The following is a 25,199-nucleotide window of genomic DNA, read 5'->3' on the forward strand; positions in this document are numbered from 1 at the left end:
CTACGAATCACGGATTCAACAAGCTCGTAAATTCAAATATTGAATTAAATAACTTTTTTATGAAGAGATATCAAAAGATGTGGCTTGTTATCATTTATTTTGTTGATGTGTCCACGCGTCCCGCGCACGGTCCCGAGGGCGGTGGCGTGTTTTCCCAATTCCACTCTGTAATGAGCTTTCACCGAGCCTTGTTCAATTCAATGAAGATAATTGGCAAAAATGTTATTGTAATTTCCCTTTGAAGAGATGGTGCTCAAAACAATAATCAGTTGCTCTTCAAATACCAATTCTCCTATAGTATTATTAAACTCCGGCTTCGCGGGGATTTATGTTTAAGGCTAAATTATTACACAGAGAGGGCTAAGGAAGAATTTAGCTTATCTTCGAGCAGCAGCAAGCCTCGGCATAAATCGGCTCGCGACCGCCGAGGGGCGGAATGTCGGTGGTGATTTAATGAAAATGCCGTAAAACATCGATAAAAACTTTTATTGATAAAAGACGACTGGATGCCGCCTTCGTCTATTAAGCGTACGTTTCTCCCAACGTCTCCACCTTAATGTCTGCTAGGTATATGATAAAATTTTAATTGTTTAATGGTAACATGGATTACAAGACACAGATTGTCCAACGAGACGGGGCGGGGTGGGGCGCGCGGGGGACCGCACGAGGCGTAGAAATGCGCGCCCGCAATCACGAATATAATTCTCTATCTAACATTAAGTCAATATTTGATCGCTAATATCAAAAAATTTACAATGAAAATAGAATTTACTCTAAAAATAATATCACGCGTAGCGGGCGTCGGTCGTGAGTCGACTCTGGACGACCGGCGCCCGCGCGTAGTCTATCACATTGAAAGATTCATAAAGTACAAAGGTGCGCTCGGGCGCACCTACTCGCTCGCGCCGTCTGAGACGTGAGCTTTATTTGACAACTATAGGTAATAATTTACAAGAGTTTAAACGCGTCGCGGCGCTTACACGAAGAGGTCCTTTATCGAGGAGCAGAGCGTGGCGTCGCAGCCCTCGGCCGCCTCCTCCTCCTCGGGCCTGCACCAGCGCTCGCCCGCGCGCGGCGCCCGCGCCGGCCCTGGAATGTCACGTGGCTTGGGACGATCGTCCCCTACTTTTCCAGTTTCCTTTATCACGGCCATGCTCGAGGAGCTAGGACCTGGGTCACCTGCACCGCTCTTTCTCAAAAACACCTCAATGGCGCTACCCAGAGCGCTGGCATCTACCACCGACCCGGACGGACGATCCCACACGACTGCCGCTGCGTCTCCCGGGGCCTGTTTTGAGTCGGGAGCAAAAGTCACCTTTCCTTTCTTTGGCTCGTTTTCCTTTTTCTTCGTGGCTAAAGTCTGGTGCCGTCGTGTGAACCATGTGGTGCCGGAGTCCAGGGGCTTGTCTCGCAGGGTGGAGGCGTCAAAGCTGCTGGAGCGCATGTCAGCTAGGCGCCTAGTGCGTTCTGGTTTGCCGCAGCGGTCTATCTCGGTGGCCGAGGATGTGAGCGCATTGAGCATGTGATGGAGGTCGGTGTCGGTGCACACGACGCCGGCGCCCGTGCGGGGCGGGATGGGAGGCGGCGGCGGCATCTCGGAGGCGCGGCGGCGCGCCGGGATCGGCGGCAGGGGAGATCCCACGAAGTCCGAGTGCCGACGACCACGATTTGTGTACCTCACGGAGCCACTCATCGGCGAGCGTTCGTCCAGAGGTTGCACCTCACAGACGCGTTCGTTCGAGGTGTTCCAGAGACGCATACGGACTTTACGTGCTTGCACAATGTCATCCATTATATCCAGCTGCAGATTGTGAGTGCTTCCGAGTGTGTCGATGGCTGGTAGACCTGTAAAATAGTTTACCTTAATCCTTTATTAAACAATTCAAGGAGTTTATATGATCGGAATTTGCAATCTGAACAGGGTTAAGTGTTTGGTATACAAATAGCTCACATTTTTTAGATCCTGAGTCGCGGCGACGGCCGAGAGCCGGGAATGCGGCGATGGACTCGCGGCGTCCGCGCCCGAACAGTGCTTGTGGTACTCTAGATATTGTCACAACGGAGTGCCTGTAACAAAACAAATAATTGTAGAACAAGTACTTGGGACTAAGCACTCGGGAAATGTAATTTAGTGACATATACCTTCGGCCTCCAGGTTGGGGCGGAGCTTGGCTTAGAGTAGCCAAGAAAGCTGCTTCGCGAGCTTCTCGTGCTGCACCCTCACCTCGTTCAGACAAACGACGGACCTACGTAAAAAACATTAATAAATCAGTGCAGTACTTCGACTCGGATCGATGGTGATTGAGAGGCCTTGAACTTAACCTCAAATGTACCATGACCTTGACCCATTGGTGGTGTTTTCGTAATCTAGTTGTCATCGGTTTCCAGGAATGTACTGAGTGCATTAGAGCTTTAGCATTTATATTGCACGCGAGGGTGACCGGAGGTATGCAGTATGGCGACTGTTGGTCTAAAGGTCATTATTTCTGTAACCTAGCTCTATAAAGTGAATAGAATATTTGTTTTCGTTACATGGCATCGACTTTTGCAGGAAGAGCAACATCGACTCTTGGAGACGCAGATAAGGTCGTTATGTACACGAGCACAAGCAGTATATGCAGTATGACTTCTTGCTACAGGTACCTGGCTGGCAGTGGGTCTAGTGGTCCACAAGGAGTTGCTTGCTACATTTACCTGGCTGGCAGTGGGTCCAGTGGTGCACGACGGCGTCGGAAGCGAGTGCTTGCGGGTGTCGCGCCAGGGCGACAGGTGGTAGGGGTCCGGCGGGGACTCCTGGTCGATGGAGAGGCCACGAGCGGGCGCGCTGGACCGCGGGGATGACTCGGCATCCTCGGAGCCACTTTCCTCCACCACGATCAGCGGCTCGCCGCCGCCAATCATTGCCATTGACCCGCGCCGCATCATTGCTGGATGGGGAGAGAAAGATCAGCATCATCATCAGGCATACAGGTCAACGGGCAGGGCGTATGTTGACGAGCCGATTCGGTGTCTATATTATCCGGCATCGAGCTGGTTTGTCAACACACTCCTGTATGGTATTAGTGATATGGCACCGATGCGTACGTACCTAAATCTATATATATAAAAATGAAACCCGTTTCGCGTTGTCATGGCATCACGTGTGAACGGCTGAACCGATTTCGATAATTCTTTTTTTTAAATGTTTGTGGAAGTCCAAGGATGGTTCTTACGGAAAAAAATATTAAGAAAATCTCTACGCTAAGGCGGTACGAAGTTCGCCGGGTCAGCTAGTATACATATAAATAAGTTATATTTAAAGCGATAAGAGCTGGAAGTAATGTTATAACTTTATAAGTTATAGCAGGCCTGTTCATCTCCGCGAGTTTACATCGAAAACAAAACACGCACGATGGCCCACCTACAGGATACTATTCGACAAGGCCTCACATACGAGCGAACATTGACTCACGCACGCGTATTCTTGTGTATGATGGAAGAAAATAAAGAAAATGGTGTACTAAATACTGTGCAGTATTTAACTGCCTAAATAATAATAAAAACACAGAATGTACTTTTTTAAGTTGCCTCAAGACACTGAGAGGTAAATAAGTAGTTAATATTATTCATGATAATTCATGCTAAATCATGTATTTCCTCCGCCATTTTCCGCAGTTTGGCACCTCACGTCACATCATTTTACCGAAGTCAGCCCTATAGCTTCGGCGCAGTGCCGATCACTGACGTTTGTCAACAAAATGGTGCTTGACTCTTGAGACAGGCTAAATTACACCATATTGTTAATGACATTGAGCATACATTTTTTTAAATACCTTCGCGAAGTAAAACTTCTGTACGTAGTACTTATTATTATTCTGTGGTAGTACTTATTATTATTCTTTGGTTATAGTAGTTCCATGTATGCGTGTTTGTCTTGTTGGTTGTCCTAATAAATAAAATAAATAAATAAAATAAGTTGCATACTACGAGTAGTCTTAATTGAGATACATTTTTAAGCTGGCAACACACAGTTTCCCTACAGTTCAAAGAATTATTTCTGAATAGTGTCCATCCCGTATTGAACAACATGCAACTCTGTAAATTAACAATCTATCAAATCTATAACCAATCATTCTCCATTCAATCCGAAATACTTGGAACCTTGTTAACTTACCTAACAAATTACCTAGCTGTTAGGCTGGAAACGAAGCTTTTCAAAAGCTGGTTTAAATTCATAGACGGAAAATGTAATTAATAAAAATCAGTAGGCTTGTTTACCTTAATTCCGTTCACAAAGCTGACCCTTTAATTTATATTTACTTTAGTAACCGCCTCGGCTTTATTAATTTCTAATTGCCGCTACAAAGCTGAATTAAATAAAAGGAATTTTCCGATTAATCCAAAACATTAATTTTCATTGCGTTTTACCTTTTCCTTTGGCTGTTTCGTGGAACGATGTTTGTTGAAATCAAACGATTCTTCTTTAGACAAGGACCCGAAACCTTCAAAATGTTATAAAACTTTGAAACTAGATTAGGCGGAAAGTTAGACAATGACTTATCTCATAATTTGTCAAACTTCACAGGCAGGTTGACGTTCGTTAAGGGTAACACTGTAGGTTCTTATTATACTAATTATTATTGTTGCTAACTGAGACATTCCACTGGATGTCAGTGATTAGCATTTATTATGACTCGCGATTTTACCTGTGTGTGTTGTAATAATAATGCTTTAAAGCATGTATTTTTCTGAGTAATAACTACGTTCATAGTTTCATGAAATTCTGTCGTTTTCACGTTGGCAATTTCCAAAGCTCTAATTGGAGTTTAAATAATAGTTCCATTAGCATTGCAGCTAGAAACACAAATGTTGATAATTTTCAATTTTAAATGAACGTAAAATTATGTGGTTAGCTGTCCCTAATTAGACTGTGCCCGTGTATAAAAGCCACCGAATGCATAATTTAATATTATGATGTATAAATATTTGACTCATTAATTATGTACAAATTAAATCATACTGTTGTGATGTGACCGCAAAATAAATCTACTGGCATATGAATTGCTTGATTTGTAGCAGATTTTAAAATACGTTTAGTTTAACTTAAATAGGTATAGGATGCTAGGTGACAAGACAAATACCTACCTAATTCAAAATAATGATTTTTAGAGAGATAACGTCTCAGTAATCAACTAGTGGAACTTCACCCTGAAAACTTCAATAACTTAACTTTATAATTTCTATAGCTAATCTAGTGATCTAATTAGAATATATTGCATATCCTAATTCAAAATAATGATTTTAGAGAGACAACGTCTCAGTAATCAACTAGTGGAACTTCACCCTGAAAACTTCAATAACTTAACTTTATAATTTCTATAGCTAATCTAGTGATCTAATTAGAATATATTGCATATCCCTCAATTCATTATGGCCAATCATTAATCGTAGTATGTATTAATAAATAGATTAAAATGAATGATAAAACCTTAAGGACAACTCCTTATTGGGACTATTCTCATTCTCATTCCCATAGCTACGACTCCTGTGTAGCCAGAATCTACAGCTACTTAGAGCTCGACTACCAATTAAACTTAACCAGTGAAAACAACTTTTCAACGATCACATTAATAGGTAATTCTCTCAAGATAACTTTGTTTTAGTCAAGTACGAAACAAAAACAAAACTTTAAAGTGAATACTATGGCACTTTATGTAATTGTAATAGATATTATGATTTTGCAACAATAACGTGTTGTCGTCTGTACAAACAAAACAATACATAAATTTTTCCAACAAAGGTTTTGCTTCTGTTATTCGTTGTTTTTCAGCCTAATAATGTCAAAAGAAAGTAAATAATGAGCATGTTTGTTTCACTTTCAGCATATATGTCAGAGAAGTTGTGTTTGCTTAGCAAAAATACATATTTTATTGACACAAGAAACGTATTTTAACGTCCCGAAGCGAGTAACCTAAATTAATCACTGTTGATACAATGTCACGGTTGGCTCTGGCTGACCTAGTTCTGGTGAAATGGTTCAACAAATAACATTGCAGGTAGGTATTTATTGTAGGGTATGATTTCGGAGCCTCGCACACTCGAATAACAATGTTATTTTGTGAACGCACACAGACCTCCTGCCAAATTGAAGATTGCTTTCCCAAATAAGCTGTACGTAGAGCTTTGGCACGGCTAATTATGAAATCAAAACAATTTGATACTAAAAAGTTATTGAGTTAAATTAACATAATGTAAATCATCATTTTAATCTTTACTACGGCGGAGTTGCACCACCTAACTTTAACCGTGACTGTACAGATAACCGGTGTACTTTGTATGGAGTTTGACAGATTTTTGACGTTTGTTAAAGTCTAAGTAAGATGGTGCAACCCAGCCTTAGTTACGTGTTGTTATTATACTTACTTCTATATCAGTAAGTACTTACATATTATAATAACCTCTGACACCTAATCTACTTAACATGGATGACATTTCGGTTCATGTCCTTATTTAGCCAGCTCATCCTCGAAACATCGTGGGCCTATAACGAGCTGTCATGAGTTCCCATGGGAGCAGGGTTCCCATATTTTTGGATTAAATAGATTCTTGATGGTTAAGGACATTTTCTGGCTTTAGGATTTATTTTGATGAGCATTATCGTAACTTGACATGCTCTTTATAAAACGTAACCAATTTACTAGCTTAAGCATCAACATTTACAAAATGCCACTTTACAACTAACAATAAGTACCTATTGCTGAATAACATTACATACATTGGCTTCAGTACATTAATAGTAGAACCAGTAACATTAAATTAACGTCGTGGTGCTAAGTTTTAGCGTACAAACAAAAGAAAAGCGTAAAACCTGTATTCTTTTCAACAGTTTTTTACTTGTCACTCGGAATACCGGGCGTTAGATGCATTTTTAATTAACTATGTAGTACGCTCAGACTTGTTTTTAATTTTCAGAATGATTGCCAAGATGGTAGCGTAAGGGTCCGATTCGGAAAATTCTTATGTGACGGTCGAGCGCTATTAGCTGAGGATATTACTGCCACGTTTTCGATTAGATTGGAGATTAAATCTGCCTAATCTCAGCACTTGCTTGCAATTGGTTTCGTCGTTTCAGCCAAATGACGTCCACTGCTGGACGGCCTCCCCCAAGGTTTTCCACAATGAACGATCCTGCGCTGCTCGCATCCAGGCTCTTCCCGCGACCTTTACCAGATCGTCGGTCCACCTAGTAGGAGGGGCAATTGGTTTGTTCCCGAAGAATTGTCTTCGCAGGATTTATTGGGGAAACATTCGGTATATGTGAGATTGGGCGAGACTCGACAATACGCAGTGGATATTTTCTTCTTTTTCCTTATGATTAAATAAGTTAATCACACCATTTCGCCATTTCGCCTCTAAACAACATGGGGCTTGACGTTACGCTTTATTTGTCTAAAAGAAAAATAAAAATTAAAACGGTTCAATTTAGGTGGTCTAGTTGGTAGAGCCATCTCTTCCAGACGTGTAATAATTTATTTCTTAAAATTGTTAAGTTTTACGAAATAAATTATTACACGTCTGGAAGTTTTAGAAATCCATGTGGCAACACTNTTTACACGGAATTCCCAAACTTAATGTAAGAAATAAAGAAAGAAATAGACTTTATTGAACACAGTAAGCACAAATTATAAACAATAACAACACAAAACGAATATAGAAAATAGTAAGAGGATGTTTTATAAGGAGAACTCGATTTTACTGGGTATGACCTGAACCCACGATTTCTCGATCTTCTGAATGATTGATTGCTCTAGACATTGTAGTATATTATTTGCAGGTATGTTCCTGTCACCTGTGAAAGGTAACGTTGATGGAACGACACTGGGTCATAGAGTAAAAATCAGTTTAACAATTTTTAAAGGGTAACCAATGTCGTTTTTCGTTTGGGCACGCTCTAATTCTTTGATTTTTAATGTTTCATTTAATTCCATATTCATACATTGTCATTTAGTCATTAATCTAATTTGATAGCTATAAACCCTATAAATTCGTTGCCTGCTGCTGTCTTTCCCGAAAACTATAATCCGGGCCTCTTCAAGGCGAGAGTGAATAAGCACTTACAGGGCAGATATGTACCATCCTAGACTGCATCCCACTTAACATCAGGTGCGATTGTGGTCAAATACCTGCCTTGTTATGCATAAAAAAAAAACGTAATTATTTGCCATATTAATCATGGCCACAAGAGACCAATATCAATTAGTATCTGACCAGCTAACTAGTATGATTGCCTATAGCACATCAATTACCCATAAACCACTATCGTATCAAGGTCCCATCTGACAGCGCAGACAATAACATTATCTGAGAGAATTAATTGTTCGGAAAATAACCCAGATACCCAAACATACTTGTAACAAATATCTGATTAAACTTGTCTGAAGGAACACTAAACTATTTACTTGACAAGTTTAAAAAAAAAAATCAGTCATAATTACTGTTATTTAATGATAGATTCTTAGGCCGGGTTGAACCATCTTCAACTACTTTAACTTTGAAAAACGTCGAAAACTGTCAAACTCCATACAAAAATCACCGGTTATTGTCATAGTTACGGTTAAAGTAAGTTGGTGCAACTGAGCCTTATTATTTAACCGTAAACTTGCTAAACTTTATTCCTGGGGACAAACGCAAAAGATGAGGATTAAAATCAATTTCCAGGACGAAGTTAGAATGGGTAATAAGATTTCAGCTCGGCTGTAAACTTCTAAGCAACTTGTTCGAGGTAGGTAATTGTTTTGCGCGAAAACCTGAGCGTTTGTGAGCTGTATTTTGAATGGAATTCAGTTTGTTGACTTTAAATTGGTTGTATTTTTTAAGAAGTATGTTGAAGCGTTCGGCAGAAATAAAAATAAGCACGATGAACGTAACGAACGTTTTTAACAATAAAGTGCTAACGTTTTAATTTAATAGTTTTAACGATACCGTTTTCTTTCGATAATTACTTGATAGGGAAGTATCATAGACTGGTACTTGTGAAAGAACCTCTATCACTTGCCGGTTTTAACTTTTAAAGAATATAATTTAAAAACAAACATCGTTTAGCATTATTTTATACAGCACTTTTCAACAAAGAGTAAATGGAAGTCAGAAAGAAACGTTACGGTTGAATGCTCATTTGCCGTGAGCATTTACTTCAAGCATTCGAGATTTTCAAAATGCTTTTGGAAATTGTTTTTTCTTGCATTGTACTATTTTTAACAGTGTTTAATTTCATTGTATGCTTGCTTTTAGATTCTAAAGTTTAGAATAGGTATGCTATGGCTTATACGGGCGATAATTCGATAACACTACGTGTGTACTTATTTTAATAAAGTAACTATCACAAAATAAATAAAATAACTATTTCTCTGTACTACTTATTACCTCCATATTCGGCTGACGTTTCTATGGGGTTACTGATTTTGATTTTGACTAGGTGGACCAACGATCTGGTGAAATTCGCGGGAGGTGCCTGGATGCGGGCGGTGCAGGACCGGTCTTTGTGGAAAACCTTGGGGTAGGCATTTGTCCAGCAGTGGACGTCTGTCGACTTTACTAACTTTTATATAAAATCTTGTCGAAATCTAACATCTCAAACAATTATTTGAAACCCAAACAATAAACTAGTTGAATCGATTTCCAATATCGGGCCTACAAAGCCGGCTGTTGTCAAGGCACTCGGCACATTATTGGTCCCAATAATAATGTTTAGTTGGCAAATAAATCAGTTTCGCCCAAACATTCCGCTCGGAAACATGGGATTTACACATACATAGTATAGATATACGCTTGGGTTCATACTCGTTTAACAACAGTCAGAATCGATTTAGTTGAGCAAGATAATAGAAAATATTCCAGTGGGTCTAGACAAAGTGCCATTATAATCGCAAACCAGTCGAAAAGTAGTCGAAAAGCCCCTTTTTTGTATGGAATTTGACGGATTCGATTTTCGATTCGATCAAAAAGTGCGTTTTGTCTAGGGGCGCAGGCATGAATTAAACGTCACTAGTCGTGCGACCACAAAAATATTATTTTACAATTCTTAAAAAAATATAACACTTAGGTATTCAGAATGTAATTTTATTATACCTTATTTATCTTATGTTAGGTACATTCTTTAGTAACCCAGCATTAGGTATAGATTACACCTACGTCACCTCGACAGTCGATACCAAATTCATTTTTCCTAAATCCCACTGATGAGAATGAAGTCGACAACCTTATCGGGGATCTGAAACTCGATAGCTCTCCTGGCATTGATAAGTGTTCCACACTAATANGGATTTTGATATATCTGTCAATGTCATGTCAAAAATAACCAATCATGCAGCATTTGGACCTCGCGTCTATACGTATTGCCATCTAGCGGATTTTTCAATCGCGAAAACCCTCATTAAAGCCATATAATACAAATTTTAAAATAAGTATTATGTTATAAAAGTTTTTGTTGCAAAATCCCGTGAGAGGGATAATTTTACCCTCATTGTTATCTTCTCTTTTTGACAAACAATTCCAAATTCAAACTGAACCAATCTCGAAAGTCCCAACGAAAAACAAAGTACTAACGCGCCCACAAATTACCGGGGACCAAAATGATCCCTCATTCGCGGTATCAACAGGTCTGAGGGGCCAAGGCTGCGCTGGCACTGACCTGGTTTCCTGACCTCTCCCTGCAGCTGCAACTAGGAAATAACAGTCTGCCGCGTTTCCGAACAAAAATGACAGCTTTGTAATTTTATTAAGCGGGATAAAGTTTTCTCTTAAATGCGCGTGATTTGCTTGCGGAGGAAGAGGCTGTGGTTTTGTCTTGGATGTTTTGTTGCGTTATTATTGTTTATTTTTTCAAATAAATTAGCAGGACATAAAGGTGCTGAACTATTCACCCAAATAATGTTTAACGTTGAACAAAAACGATGGTAACTAAATTTGAAGTTTATTATATTACGAGTACCTTACTATTTCTTACTAATTTATAAGGTCTTATTCAATTAGGAATCTACTATTTATGTGGGTAAGTATGTCAACTTTATAAAGAGTTCTTTCTCAAGCCCATTAATAAGTAACATTAATGGTGATGTACTAAAAAAATCAACTTTAGTCGTCAAAAGAAAACAAATAAACGTTTTATCGCCTTTTGTTTACTCTGCCGTTATATGAGAGTGCTATCATCTCTCCTATATACACTTCTCGCTCCGTAACGATATGCGCCCCCATCTGAAGGCCGGTGACAGAAGATAATAAAAGATTTAATAGATAAGACAAAGCCCGTAACGCGGCTCTTCGCCGTAAAATTGCCACTTGCCGCCGCTACTGCCAGTCTTAGAAACATCTGAGTGCTTTAATTTTATCTCTTGGGTTGAATTAAAACCTAAAAGCCACCGTTAAAAAGTTTAGAGCTTTATAAATAGGTACCTAAGGGTATCTATCTAAGTTTATATTGATGGTCTAAGTTAAACCCATGTTTTAGTGCCGTGCTTTCAGACTATATGATACATAATTTTACACCTTCGCTCACGGTAAGTATTATTACTACTTTTTGTTTGCTTACTATTGTAACGTGGAATGGAAGGCACAACTTTCGCGGTGGCAATATTTTTTTTATACTATGATATGTATGGTATGAATGATATGTATGATATGTATGGTGCTGGCGTCAATTTTGAGAAGCGAAATTTTGCAAATTGCGTTAAATTAAGGCTCCTGGGATATGCGTTGAACAATTAAATATATCAGCCCCTGGTTTGTGAATTAAGATTTTTAGTTTGAGCGTACTTATTCAGAAACCGAGGTTAAATCTAGCAGATGTTTAGTACGTAATTTAGTTGATACTAGCGGCCGCCCGCGACTTCGTACGCGTGGATCCCGTTTTACCCCCTTCATATATCTTACGCGGTTTAGATTTTTTCATACAAATGTTTTTTCCCGCTAACTCCCGTTCCCGTGGGAATTTTTTAGTTGATATAGAATCTTTCTTACAATGGTGTTTTTGTATAATAAACCTGTCGAGTACGGCTAACTCTACATTTACTTACCATCTCAAAGCAGGTACATGCCATCTGGATAGTCCCAGTTATACCTCAAAGTAATCCCACAGATACTTGGCAGGTATTACCTTTGGAACATATTCGATGCATGCGGTCTGGAATCGAATGCCATCCAAATGGAATACTAACTCGATGCTCGTCGGTGCTCGTTAAAATCGAGTGTGTTGCTAGAGTCGGCTTAATCGAACACACATTGCTACCTCCGACTAAACTAACTGGAAGCTGTAATAGAACGGAAAATTGGGAAAAACCAAGAAAGTGGAGAATGCGTACGAAATATCTGCCGAGTACGAAAATTCGGTTGAATAAATTCAGTTGGTTGCAAAGAACAGTTTTTCAAGTTTAATTGTTTGCAAAAATACGATGATAATTTATAATTTAAATATAAAAGTTTTGGTGATGTGAAACACTACTAATACTCGTAGTTCCATCAATAGTTAGTACCACCTTTTACATGTGATTTTGACTAGGATGTGTTTAAATTAAAACACTTAGGTTTTGGATAGAAGCAGCCATGACTTGATCATGTTTAGGTATAAAGAGTTTTTAGTAATCATCATGGCGTAGGTAACTAAGGGTATGATTTGTAAATTCTTAAAAACATCACTACGTCGCATTTTCACTAGAAAAGGAGCCATTCCCGGCGTAATTAAAGAAGCCCTCTTCCTGTTTTCTCAAAATGATATTATTTAGCCTTGTCTGACATTTCACTCCTCATTACTGCTTCGCCTTTTCTCTCGCAGCCTTTATTAGCGCTATTTGTCTCGCTCCGGCCTTTACACAATTATTACTTTTCGTACGAACGTTTATTTTTTGCCGGAGATTTTATTATGTTTCGTGATATAATCCGCCTTAGAAAGGGAGCTTTTCATCAAATATTTTAAGTACAAATTCGTGCTCGCCTTATCTCTGCTAAGTCCTTCATAATAGACGAGATCGTAAACTTTAGAATTGTGGTGAAACAATGAATTTCATCTTTCGACTTGCTGGCTGTAAACGAAAACGAATAATATTGCCAGATATAAATAATAAACTTGGGGATTTGTAGTCAACAAGAATGTTTTAATATTGGTTCGTTTATGAAATAAAGACCGTGGCACACAGTTTTCGTATATTTATACATACAGCGTGATATCAATTTAGTGCTGTTTTGCGCGGCTTATCTCTACTGTCAAATTGTATGGATCATATCGAAAGTCCCACGATAAATCTGAGGGCTTAGTGTGAGTTTACATCAAACGTCGTCACTAGTGAGCGCGTAAAAAATGTAATTAAATGTATGACGGATTGTACAGCGCCCCTAGCGGAAACTTTCAAGAACTAAAATTTTCATATATTTTTTTAACGCGCTCACTAGTGAGGAAGTTTGATATAAACTCACACTCATCCCACAGTTGTCACGCTGCTTCTATGTTAGCATAGAAGACGTCATCTAAACCTAAGTAGATACAGTATTTTAAGTAAAACAGTTGTATCTGGTAGTGAATTTTGTCCCACTAATGGCAACCACGAAATTGATATCTCCAATCCATCGCAGCCCTCACAAAATCCCTTATCAAATTACTTATTTTTTCAATTGGGTCGTTCCGTTAAATTGAAATAAATAATTGAAAATCTCCTTCTATTAATCCAGTTACAGAAAGTATTAACGGTCTATATTTGTCTACGTAAAATTTTTTGGTTTCCAAGTTTGTGAAGCCAGTGTAATTTGTTATTGTTTAAAAATAATATGTTTTATGTCTCGCCGGCTGTGCGGCTGTATGTCAGAAGCTTAGACCCATATAAGTGTACGCATCATATACATTTACTATAGGTAGTATACGGTAGTATCATCCACAATGATATTAGACCTGTAATAATCAAAACAGCACACTCATCTCTATTGTTATGGGCACATAAAATCAGCGTTACCACGCCACCGTAAAATAATATGAGCTTATAATGCTTCATTTGAAGTTTACGATTCGTTCCTTTCTTGAGTAAACTTCCATGTCGGAGTTCGTAATCTGTTTCCAATGGCGTTCATGATCCATAACGATGGGCACGGGTGAAGGCGCCCAATATAAAATATCCACTGATCCGGCGGATCACGGCGAAAAAGAGAATTGACATTTTCTGCGAATGTTGCTATGAAAGGAAAACTTTTACTGAAGATAACTTACGCCTAAAAGGAAGCCACTTTACCAGCGAGCTTTCTTTTCAAAGCTTGTCGACAAGAATTCATAGAGCGATTTGGATATAAATTAGTGCTGAGAGTGTGCCAGTAAACAACCTAACATTCTAATTCGTGATCGTTGTTTCCGCTCTGTTCCCAAGTTACGTACCTCCTTTTCCCAGTGTTTGTAGGTACTACCTACAAACACTGGGAAAAGGTTTTATTCTAAGCCAAGAAATTTTAGGTAAGAACATTCGTCAATATTACCATTGATATAAGCTTACGCGTAATTATTGACGTCTTTAAGCCAAAATAAACCCAACCTGCAAAGCCATAAGGCTTAACATGAAAACCCTACGATTTCATCGAATGTGAGTTTGGAGTGTCTGCTGTGATTCGGAATTGCTTTTAAAGTGGATCTTTAGGGAGAGACGAGAAGGTAGGCGGGTGTTGCCAGGGCCAGGGGAAATTTTCTCCCTGATAGTTTCACAGGTTAGATGAAAATACTTGTCTGGAAAAAAGTCGAACTTTTGAGGCATATAACGCTACGCCGTTTTAGGAATAATACCTACCTTAAAACATGATTATAAAAAGAAATAAAATACTTTTAGTTACAAGACATTTTATAGTTATAAAATGGAAGGGTAGATTGTATAACATAAAAAACATTTTACATAAAAATATATACTTAAATTAACTTGCTAATCAACTTCTTTATCCCCAAAGATTAGCTTTAGCCTCAGCAGTTTAGTAATAGAATAATTTAAATACGAATGCCTACCCTCCGTCCGTCCTCGAGGCGTTTTGCCCCCAAAGACATCGAGTTTCTTTGACGTCAATCAACTTTGACGGCGCTGAGTGGGCTAAAATGGAAATTAAGGCATCCGAACACCGATGAGATGCTTACCCTTTGCCTAAACGTTCGCATCAAATATGTAGGTTAGTTTATGTACTACTTAGGTACGAGTACTTGTCAAATAGAGCAAAATTGTGTTTCTAGTTTGCAAATTTCAGTTACTATCTTCGATGTTTTTCGTTTTGATATGCAACGGTTTGCATATTAATATGGTGTGTTATTTGTTGAATAGTATTAGAACTACTTGACAATAATACTTTTTCAAATTGCTTAACTATTGTGTTAATTGAGTTTTGATAGGAAAAATGTATTTGCCTACTACCTAGTAGATACAACACAACAGTATGAATCGTAAGGGGTTATTTTAAAATTGAATAATCCTTTGTCATTCAGCCGTAGTCTTCTCTAAACCGATCAGTTGAATAGAATTCTCAACCGAGAGATCTGTTCAGAGTGTTCATGGACTACATAAATAATTATTTAATTGTTGCCAATTTGGTTAAAACTTATAAGCTTGAATAGAATGTGAGGCTAGTCCTTCGTCTCAGGTGGTCACTGACGGATGAAATTTCGTGATTAGTTTAAAATCTTAACTTGACAAATATGATGAATACCAACGCTCAAACATTCCTCCAAGACATACACGTCTATGTTTATGTCTCATTAACGAGACTCATCTAATTAAGTTCAGTCGTCAGACATGTGAGCGACGTTTCATTAAAGTAATTAGAGACGAAATTCTCTTATCTATTACAATTGAAATGTAATTATTTAACATCACAGGATGAAAACATCGTTTCTTGACGTAATTTCATCAGTACAATAATGCCCATTGAAAGATTAAAAAACCATAGGCTGTTTCTATATGAATACGTATTGTTTATTGTTATCAACGATTTTTGTGAAATTGAGGCTGTCTGAGCATTTTTAACTTTTTGATATTGTAATTTGAATTTCTTTCATAGTTCCTTACTTCATGTAATGTTATCATAATGAGGTCATTAAGTCTCCACTGCAGTAGTATATGACCCTTCTACCAAACGCAAATGCAGGATTTGATCTACACCCCCACCAGACAGATCTTAGAAGAGTATTTAGGAAAGGAGGAACCCTATGAAACATATTACAGATTTATGTTTGTTTTAAAATAGGCACATTATAACTATCTTGTATGTATGCCATTTCACTCGCGGTAATCTTTGGATAAAGGTAGCGGGAAGGCGCTGGATGCAGGCCGCTACCAACCGTGCGATGTGGAAGTCATTGGGGGAGGCCTATATTCCGCAGTGGACGTCCTGTGGCTGAAATGATGATGATGATGAATCTTTGGATTTCCGCTTCATCCCCTTAGGGGGTGAATTTTGGAAAATCTTCTTTTAGCAGTCTACATCATAGTTTCAGCGCCATTCCTTCGGAAGTTAGAGCTGTGTGTTAATAGAATAGATGAGTCAGTCAGTAACGGTTGCATTTTATAATTACGTACAGACGATGATTAGATGATGTGCTAAGTAAAAATCCATATCTACACTTCATTTTTATCACAATCTAATAAAGTCCCGTTTTATTTAGCCAAGGTCCGTTTCTCGGCGGTTACGCGCCCACTCGAGCAAATCGCGGCCCTACGTGACCACGCTCGACCGCGCTGGAAGGATGCCTGTTATACAGCGTGTTGTTTTAAACTTAGACACCTTTTTTTAGACGTGGAAGTGTCGGTTTGGGCGCTGAAGTGCTTTTTTAAACACAGCAGGGCTTTTTAGGTGTGGGGGAGTATCTAATTTGGAGGCTCAACAGATGAATAACACGTTATTTTATTAAATAGCTACCATAGCACGATATAAAATGTATTTTTTGGATTTTTGTAGCTGTGTGTTGTTTTAACACTGTTCCAATACTATTATTTAGGTTTGTCTAGTTATCTACTATTAGCGGCCCGCCCCGGCTTCGCACGGGTATGGGTATTTAACAATATTTTTAAAAATCGATCCAGCAGTTTCAATACAAAAATACAAATCTTTCTTTATAAGACGGATAAGAGTCGTGGGTGCGGCTTACATTTCTTTAAAAAATACAAGGTTCGTTTTATGACTCGCCTAAACAAGCAAATCGCGACCCTACGTGACCTCAATCGCGCTCACTGGGGAAACGATGTTTTAGATACACCCTGTTGTTCTATACACACAAGGTAAAGGATCTTTTTAGATAAAGTTCAACAGAAATAGACGCACAAGAGTTGTCGTTTTTCAGGAAGATCAAAAGAGGTAAGATTATCCACATACCTAGTATTAAGTTTATAGTCTAGCTAGCAACCGCCAGCTACTTCGTACGCGGGATCCCGTGTTACCCCCTTAGGGGGTACGTTCTAAAAGGATTAAATTTGAGACTCCTAGCCCTTGTAGTTTCTGAGATTTCGTGATGAGTGAGTAATTCAGTCAGTCAGTGACCTTTCGCTTTTATAAATATTATTATAGATGTTATAGCGACCTAACATTTGTCCAAGTTTTTACTACAACGATATACTCGCAGTTTGATTAATAAATTAAACATCCATCCGACTTCAAACGTGTTCTTAATCTTAGGGCATGTTTTATTCAAATATCTACTTACTGAAACCACGAGCGGCTTTTAATCTTTCAACAACCTTTGTTAGAAGTGAACATCTATGATTTTACATACAAATAAGTCTTACCTAGACGTACGAAGGTTAACTAAGTATATCTACGGCTACAGCCTGTAAGTTGGCGTAAAATGAACTTTGAGTAAGTAGTCATACAGCTTTTAGAAGGATAGCGGATTCTGACAAAAGCTCATTAAGGTCCTGAATAATTTAGTCGAACTGAGTGGTAATTTGCCTAAACGTTACATGGGTCGGTAATTATACTTGTGCTAGTTTATCTTATAACGGTTTCTGTTGATTTATGATATGTTTATTTAATTTACCAGGAAAAACTCTTATTGCCATAACTTTTTAAACCGGTTGAATGTTGTTTTAGGTTACTTTGAAAAATATGTAATTAATAAAATTTACCTCGTGCTTCTGAATTACACCGACCCAAAGAAAGACCGGAGATCAAACGCATAATCCTGTCTGGCTAAAACCCATCTACCTTTCTTAACAATCCATTTACCTTCAGTAATGGTGGCCATGGGAATGTAAATTACGCGGATTATGGGCCGTCCCCTAGTGCCGCAGCCGTGAATATATTATGAGATAAAGGTCCATTTAGAAAGCATATATCTGGCCGCGGTACGGCATTAGAAGGATCTATTTCATCACCGCAGGTCTGTAGACTCCTAAAACAACTTTTTTTCATGTTTTTACTGCAAATTCTACGCTAAGTTGACCACAGTATGTAGGTATGTTCTAAATTAGACAGTTGCCCAATGCAACATAATAAACGATTATTAATTATTAAACACGAGTACTTTTAGATATATTCAGATCTACCAGTCTATATATGCCACATATAAGATCAACCAGTTTCTATACTATAACTTTAGGATTGTGAGAAAAAGACTGAATCAATTTAGGCCTCCTCTTCAAATTTACAAGCAGATACAGTCTGGCCGAGATGTCAAATGACTAATCAGACCTAAATGGTCGATTTAATCAGTCAGTGTCTAACAGGCCAGGCAAAGCCAAGTCTGCTTAACCCGATCCTATGTGATGTGTCCGCTCCAGACAATATCTGACAGAGTTGAATTCGTATTGCTGATCGACCCCATTATTTTAAGGGTGTATCATTTTCCACCGCTTTGTACCTTAGCACGTGCTAGCTGTATACACTCGATGTACCTATTACAGAACTGTGTACCTACCATGAGTTTACGTTAAGTGTGCTCGCTAGCGAGTACGTCAAACATCTCTATGAATATTTTGTTTCTTGAAAGTAGCCGCTAGGGGCGCTGCACAATATGTCATACAATTAATGTCATTTTTTTACGCAGTCGCTAGCGAGCACACCTAACGTAAACTCATGGTAAGCACACTGTAATAAGGTGTCACAGTGTTAAACTTCACGTGACGTATCTATACTTCTATACTAATGTTATAAATGCGAAAGTAACTCTGTCTATCTGTCTGTCTCGCTTTCACGCCTAAACCACTGAACCGATTTTGATGAAATTTGGCATAGAGATAGTTAGAGTCCCGGGAAAGTACATAGGATAGTTTTTATCCCGGTTTTTGAATCAGGGACGCGCGCGATAAAGTTTTTCTGTGACAGACAAAATTCCAGGCAGGCGAACCGCGGGCGGATAGCTAGTTTTTAATAATACATATATGAAAATTGAACATGCACTTAGGTAGATAGATATTTAACGTATTATAGTACTTACTTTACGATCGTCGTTTAGGATGTTAATAAAACCCTAATAAATTAACTAAGTAGTTTTGAAATTTCGCTAAAAGCAATCACTATAATGTAAAGAAAATTGTCTTAAACTTTTCGTCCAAGTTATTTTAAAAAGTTAATCTATTAGATCAAAGGTTTTAATTTTCACACTAACTAAGTGTTACTTTCTACTTCGCTTAACTTGATTTAAAGTTTGGTGTGTTTATTTTACACAGCTTTAAACCCTATCAATCCCAGTTTACGTTAAACCAAGTTAGGGTTTTTTTAAGTATACACTGGTAAAAAAATATTAACTAAACGGCAACGAATTAAGGCTGAGTTGCACCACCTAACTTTGACCGTAACTATAACGCTAACCGGTATATTTTGTATGGAGTTTGACAGATTTTTGACATAATTTCAAAGTTAAAATAAGATGGAGCAACCCAGCCTAAGTATAGTTAACGACTTTAAACATCGTTTCGGTCCACGATATAAGATTTAAAATTAAATTCTTAGCACGTACCCAATCTAAACACTTTAAACGTCATTGTAAAATTCAAAACAACTAATTTACATTCGCTTAAACGCCATCCAAAGACAATAAACAAGGACCTTTTGTTGAAACCTTAATAGAGTTTGTGAAAACTTCTTATAGGTAATTTGCATGAATACCGCATAATCCGATAGAGTTTCGAAGCATCTTCAGTAGAGATAATTACTTGCAAAGTTACAGTTCTCTGGAAATTAAGTTCGCATTCTACTTGTGACTGAAGGCTTATGCCAGTTGCAGACCAAGAGCTAAGCTATTAAAGAAAATAAGAGATCAAAGGATGGTAAACGTAAGTGTTAATATAGTTGATAATCCTACTTCCTATTAAATGCGAAAGTTTGGATGTCTGGATGGATGTTTGGTACTCTTTCACGCAAAAACTACTGAACGGATTTTGATGAAACTTTACAGTGTTATTCTTTATAACCCAGAATAACGTATAGACTATAATTTATGACGATCTGTGACAAACTAAATTTCACGCGGGTGAAGCCGCGGGAAAAAGCTAGTGGAATATAATGGATGAAAGCTTCTTCAGGCTGTTATCTTTGAGGATTAAGTAGTGTTCACCTCAAATACTATTAGTGTATTTTTAGATTTAAAATGCAATTAAACTTTAAGTGCTTTGCTTTTTTAAGGCTTAAGTGTTCTGAAGATCTTAGATAAATTAGTCCATGAAGAAGTACCCAGTATACTAGTTAGCTAGTAGAAAGTACTGTAATACTGTTTGAAACTACAACATAACTATGTGCCTGTAAGCGTTGCAATTATCTGACTTTAAGTGAATTACGAAAGGTATCCAACACAAATGGTAGGATGGAGTTTCGTAGTTGACTTGTGCGCTTAATCCTAACTCTGTGCGAATGACGTTGGCACATTTGGTTATGCAAACTATGAAGCGCATGTGAGCTATGAAGCTAAGCTATGAAGATTATGTATAATACAGGTACGAGTACGATCGTTAGGCACTAGTTGCTATAACAACTGTTATAACTACACAAGTTGCAGTATTTAGCTAAATTAGACTACTACAGTCTTTCTTCAACACAACAAGATGCACATTCAAAGTTTGTAGTTCTTATAAAAATATCAATGTAATGTACACTGCTCGATTACTGAAACCATAAATTATTCTACGGATTGAAGCACATTTTTGAGTAACCTCTAAAACTTGAAAATATATGTATACGGCTTCATCCGCGCGATTGTATTCTGATTTATAAACAATGATACTACAAAGTTTCATCAAAATCCGTTTAGTAGTTTTTACGTGAAAGAGTAACGAACTTCTTCTGAAACTTTCACATATTATTAGCAGGATTTTTGAAGAATGATGAGATGAGGTTGTGTAAACATGAACTTAACTTGCCTTATTAAATTTTCATGTGTGTACAAATTGTGATCCTGTACGAGGCTATACTAGTGAAAAATGACACCGAGCGAGGGCGTTTTCGCGCCATTTTTCTTGCGCCGCCATCAATTTGTATCGAATTTTCCGCCGCCGCTGATCAGCCTACAGCCACAGAAACAATATATTATTCACGTTTTATCTAATTTGCATCTTTCAACCACGAGATAAAGAATGTCTTGATAAATGGCTTTCCATATAGGATAACGTGTGGTGTAAGAATCGATTTTATTCTTGTCTTTGGCTTTCTGTTAGTGCCCACGATATTAGTACCCGCAAGTGTACAAGTTACAAGGATATCTGACTGTTATGAAACAATTTACTGAATTATATTTCTACAAAATAAATAGGTGTCCCTAAACTAACATTTGAGTTTTCAGATAAGTTCGGTCCAATTCACCGAATTAGATTTGCTAACAATAAGATGTCTTCTATCGCAATAAAGATTTGAATTTGAATTTTGCCCGCGATTTCACCCGCGTGAAATTTAGTTTGTCACAGATCGTCATAAATATATGTTATTCTGGGTTATAAACAATAATACTGTAAAATTTCATCAAAATCCGTTCAGTAGTTTTTACGTGAAAGAGTAACAAACATACCTACATCCATCCAGACATCTAGACATCCAAACTTTCCCATTTATAATATTAGTAGGATAAGCATTATAGCCGATTAATAGTAAATACTTTGAAAAAGCATGAAACAGATTATTAAATTAGGTTGCGGACATCTGAGGTTTTGGAGATTTATCATGTAATTCTTAAGTAATAATATGCCGAGAACAGCAGCGTTAACAAAAATAAACACCCACAAAATGTCTATTATTAAGATTTATGTTCTCTGGAGCATAAAAATTACAGAGATTGAACTCCACGTGTGTGTACGAAGCGTTATTTCACGGGTAGTTTAGGGCTGTCTGTAGGGAAATATCTTTGAATGTCATTTTGGATTTAATAAAGATCATCGTCGTCGTCGTCGTCGTTTCAGCCGAAAGACGTCCACTGCTGGACAAAGGCCTCCCCCAAGGATTTCCACAAAGACCAGTCCTGCGCCGCTTGCATCCAGGTACTTCCCGCGACCTTCACCAGATCGTCGGTCCACCTAGTGGGAGGCCTGCCCACGCCTCTAATAAAGATCATAATATTAGTTAATTATATTTCTGTTGGAACGTTTGGGGGCATCTGGCTGGAACGTTTATGTCCAAACTAAGCAAACTAATATCCAGTGGATGTCGTAAAATAAAAGACGACTGAGAGGCAAACATCAGGCCTCCGCAGTGGGTAGTGTAGTGTAGGCCATTTCTCTGGTAAATTAGTCAGTTTCATATTTTTGCAATGGAGACTAAATGACATGATAACTAAGCCCTACTTATCAGTAAATCCTTCCCATCCATGTTGCCATTTCATTGTGACTGTACGTACGTTTCATGTATACTGAGATCTTATGAAAAAATAATGTCTGTGGTGGAAGTTGGAGCAATTTTTCAAGTGAAACACCAAGCTCTAAACATACTTTGAAGTTATACACCACTAAATTTTTATCACCGAAAAAAAAATTCTGGGTAATGAGTTATTAATACTGATCCCATTTGTGCAAAAAAAGAAGTTAAATAAAGTGACTCAAAATTTCCTTCTAAAATTGGTAATTTATGGACACACGCGTCGCTAGCACTATTTACGTACGATAATGTAACACTTATTAGAATTCAAAATGGTCTAAGTTAGCTAGGATGTAATAATAACACTGGAAGCGTGGTCGAGGCGTGAGCGAGATAGACAGAGCGATGCAACGTGCGAGCGCGTACGACTACTCTAGCGAGCAGCGGAGTGACAAAGCTGTGACGCGTAAAATACGGACTAAAGAAAATTTAATAAAAAAATTAACTTTATGAAAAACATTTCTTTTTCTTTTCCTTTAAATATTTCATACGTTTCTACATAACCTGTTAAAATTTTTTCGGTGATAAAAATTTAGTGGTGTATACATATGTAAGTTTATCTAAAGCATGGCCCATGGGCATTGTACTTTAAGTAAAACCAATTTAGTCACATCCCTTAGAGCTGAATTTATAAACACTGAACGGAATACTATGATCATTCGATACGCCGGACACACTAGTTCTAGCTGAGTAGGGTTGATGCTGTGAGAAATATTACTACACTAGCTTTTTTTTGTTGCTTTCCCCACGTAGCTATCGCGTCATCGATTGTCTGTCCTAAATACTTAGGTAAAATTCGGTTTGCCACGAAAATTTTATTTTGAAACGAAAACTTTATTAGGCACCGATATTTTTCTCTTTTCCATACATCAGTATATACTCGCTCTCTTTCTGTGTGTGATAGATGAGAATAAAATTGAAATACCTTACTGCAATCATCCAAAAATAAAATCAACTTTTTTCATATTTGAACCTATACTCGTACGTATAACACTTAGAGTTAGCTACTTATTATGAGTCTTAACAAAACATTCAAAAGGCTCAATGAAACCAAGTGGCTAGAGAATTCGTAACAATAGCGATGTTTTCTGCGTAAAAAAGCAAGAGTTTGAATTAGTCCATTGGTTTAAAAAAAGACTTGACACGTATTTTTCACTTTTTCAAACAAATGGAAATTAAAAGGGATAAAGTGCGCAAAAGTTCAAAAGAACAGGCCCGTGACGTCAAGGTGTGCTTCAAAGTGTAGCACTTTGTGACGTCACGCGGAACTTCAACTCATCATAACTCCGTAATTACTCGTTTGATTGACAAATAAAAATATACGTGTCCAATATTTTTTGATAATGTAATTGACGGACTAAAAGTTGTTTTTTAGGAAACTAGCCTATTCTAGCTAGTGGCAGCCCTCAGCAACCTGCGAGCATCACAGTAACCAACCTGAAATTGCTTTCCCAGCAGCGGCCGGCGAGTGCAAATACAAAGGCCGACATCAAAGGAACCCGAAAGAAACGGATCGCGGCTACCAGCCAGAAGTTAAGTTTGAACTACAAAGGGGTCCTAACGCTAATCAAAACGACGCTTAGGAAAATATTACTCTTGAAATAACCCGGAAAATGCAATGTTCTGGACGATTTTCCCAGGAAAACTAGAAGCTTTTTGAAAAGGAGTGAAAAAATAGTATTTTGCTTGATTCATCGCTGTATATTTTTGCGCATGAAGCGGTGTTTGACAGTGAGTTACAGTGATTTAAAATGTTTGCTATTTATTTCATAACAAACTTGCATTTTCAGAAAGTTGGTACTTAAATATGTATGTGGTGAACATTCGAAACGTAGGACGTTTAGTTTAGATATCAAAACGAAATTTACTCTCAGGTGTTAATTATAGAAAAAATACATAATTTAGCAATAAAAAGGCTTTAACGTATACCTACGACATCTTTTAACCCTTACCTATTGGATAACTACATTAGCATACAGTAATCAAAGCCGCAGTAATATCTGGCTGAAGCGGAACTGCGAGGCTGCGGTCTCACTTCAAAGGAGTGGGTGCGAAGTGAAGCCGGGCGAAACGCCAGGTGAAGCGGAGTGCTCCACTTTTATGGTTGTATGGTTAGCCTCAAAAGTTTAGAACTGTGAAATCGTACTTAATTTTATGAATGTGAAAATTGTGAGGATGTACAAACATCCATATGTTTGTGACTATTTCACGCAAATCTACTGAACTGAATTTGATGCATCACTACAGTGTTATTGTTTATAGAGCAAAAGCTAGTATTTTTCTATTTTTCTTGTCATCTTCTGTCGTTATAAAAACAGGTCACATTAAGGTTATAAATAGCACTAGCGGCCGCCCGCGACTTCGTACGCGTGAATCCCGTTTTTCCCGCTAAT

The 25,199-nt window shown here is 38.0% G+C and overlaps 1 protein-coding gene across 2 annotated transcripts in view; it reads right to left on the reverse strand.

Annotated features, from left to right (window-relative positions):
* Positions 1-476: 476 nt before the first annotated feature.
* Positions 477-25,199, reverse strand: part of LOC114361854 (uncharacterized) — a 30,501-nt gene continuing 5,778 nt past the window's right edge. Inside the window, exons 2-5 of one of the 2 annotated variants that reach the window (XM_028317066.1) lie at positions 2,695-2,927; positions 2,143-2,246; positions 1,952-2,067; positions 477-1,836 (exon numbers count right to left, since the gene is read on the reverse strand). In XM_028317066.1, coding sequence (XP_028172867.1) covers positions 977-1,836; positions 1,952-2,067; positions 2,143-2,246; positions 2,695-2,925 — 1,311 coding nt within the window. In that variant the 5' untranslated portion in view covers positions 2,926-2,927 and the 3' untranslated portion in view covers positions 477-976. Of the gene's footprint in view, positions 1,846-1,951; positions 2,068-2,142; positions 2,247-2,694; positions 2,928-25,199 lie in introns of both variants that reach the window. The other variant, XM_028317065.1, reaches the window with a different exon arrangement.

The sequence above is a fragment of the Ostrinia furnacalis genome, unplaced genomic scaffold, assembly GCF_004193835.3.
Source record: "Ostrinia furnacalis isolate ACB-3 unplaced genomic scaffold, ASM419383v2 OfSCF6011, whole genome shotgun sequence".
NCBI lineage: Eukaryota > Metazoa > Arthropoda > Insecta > Lepidoptera > Crambidae > Ostrinia > Ostrinia furnacalis.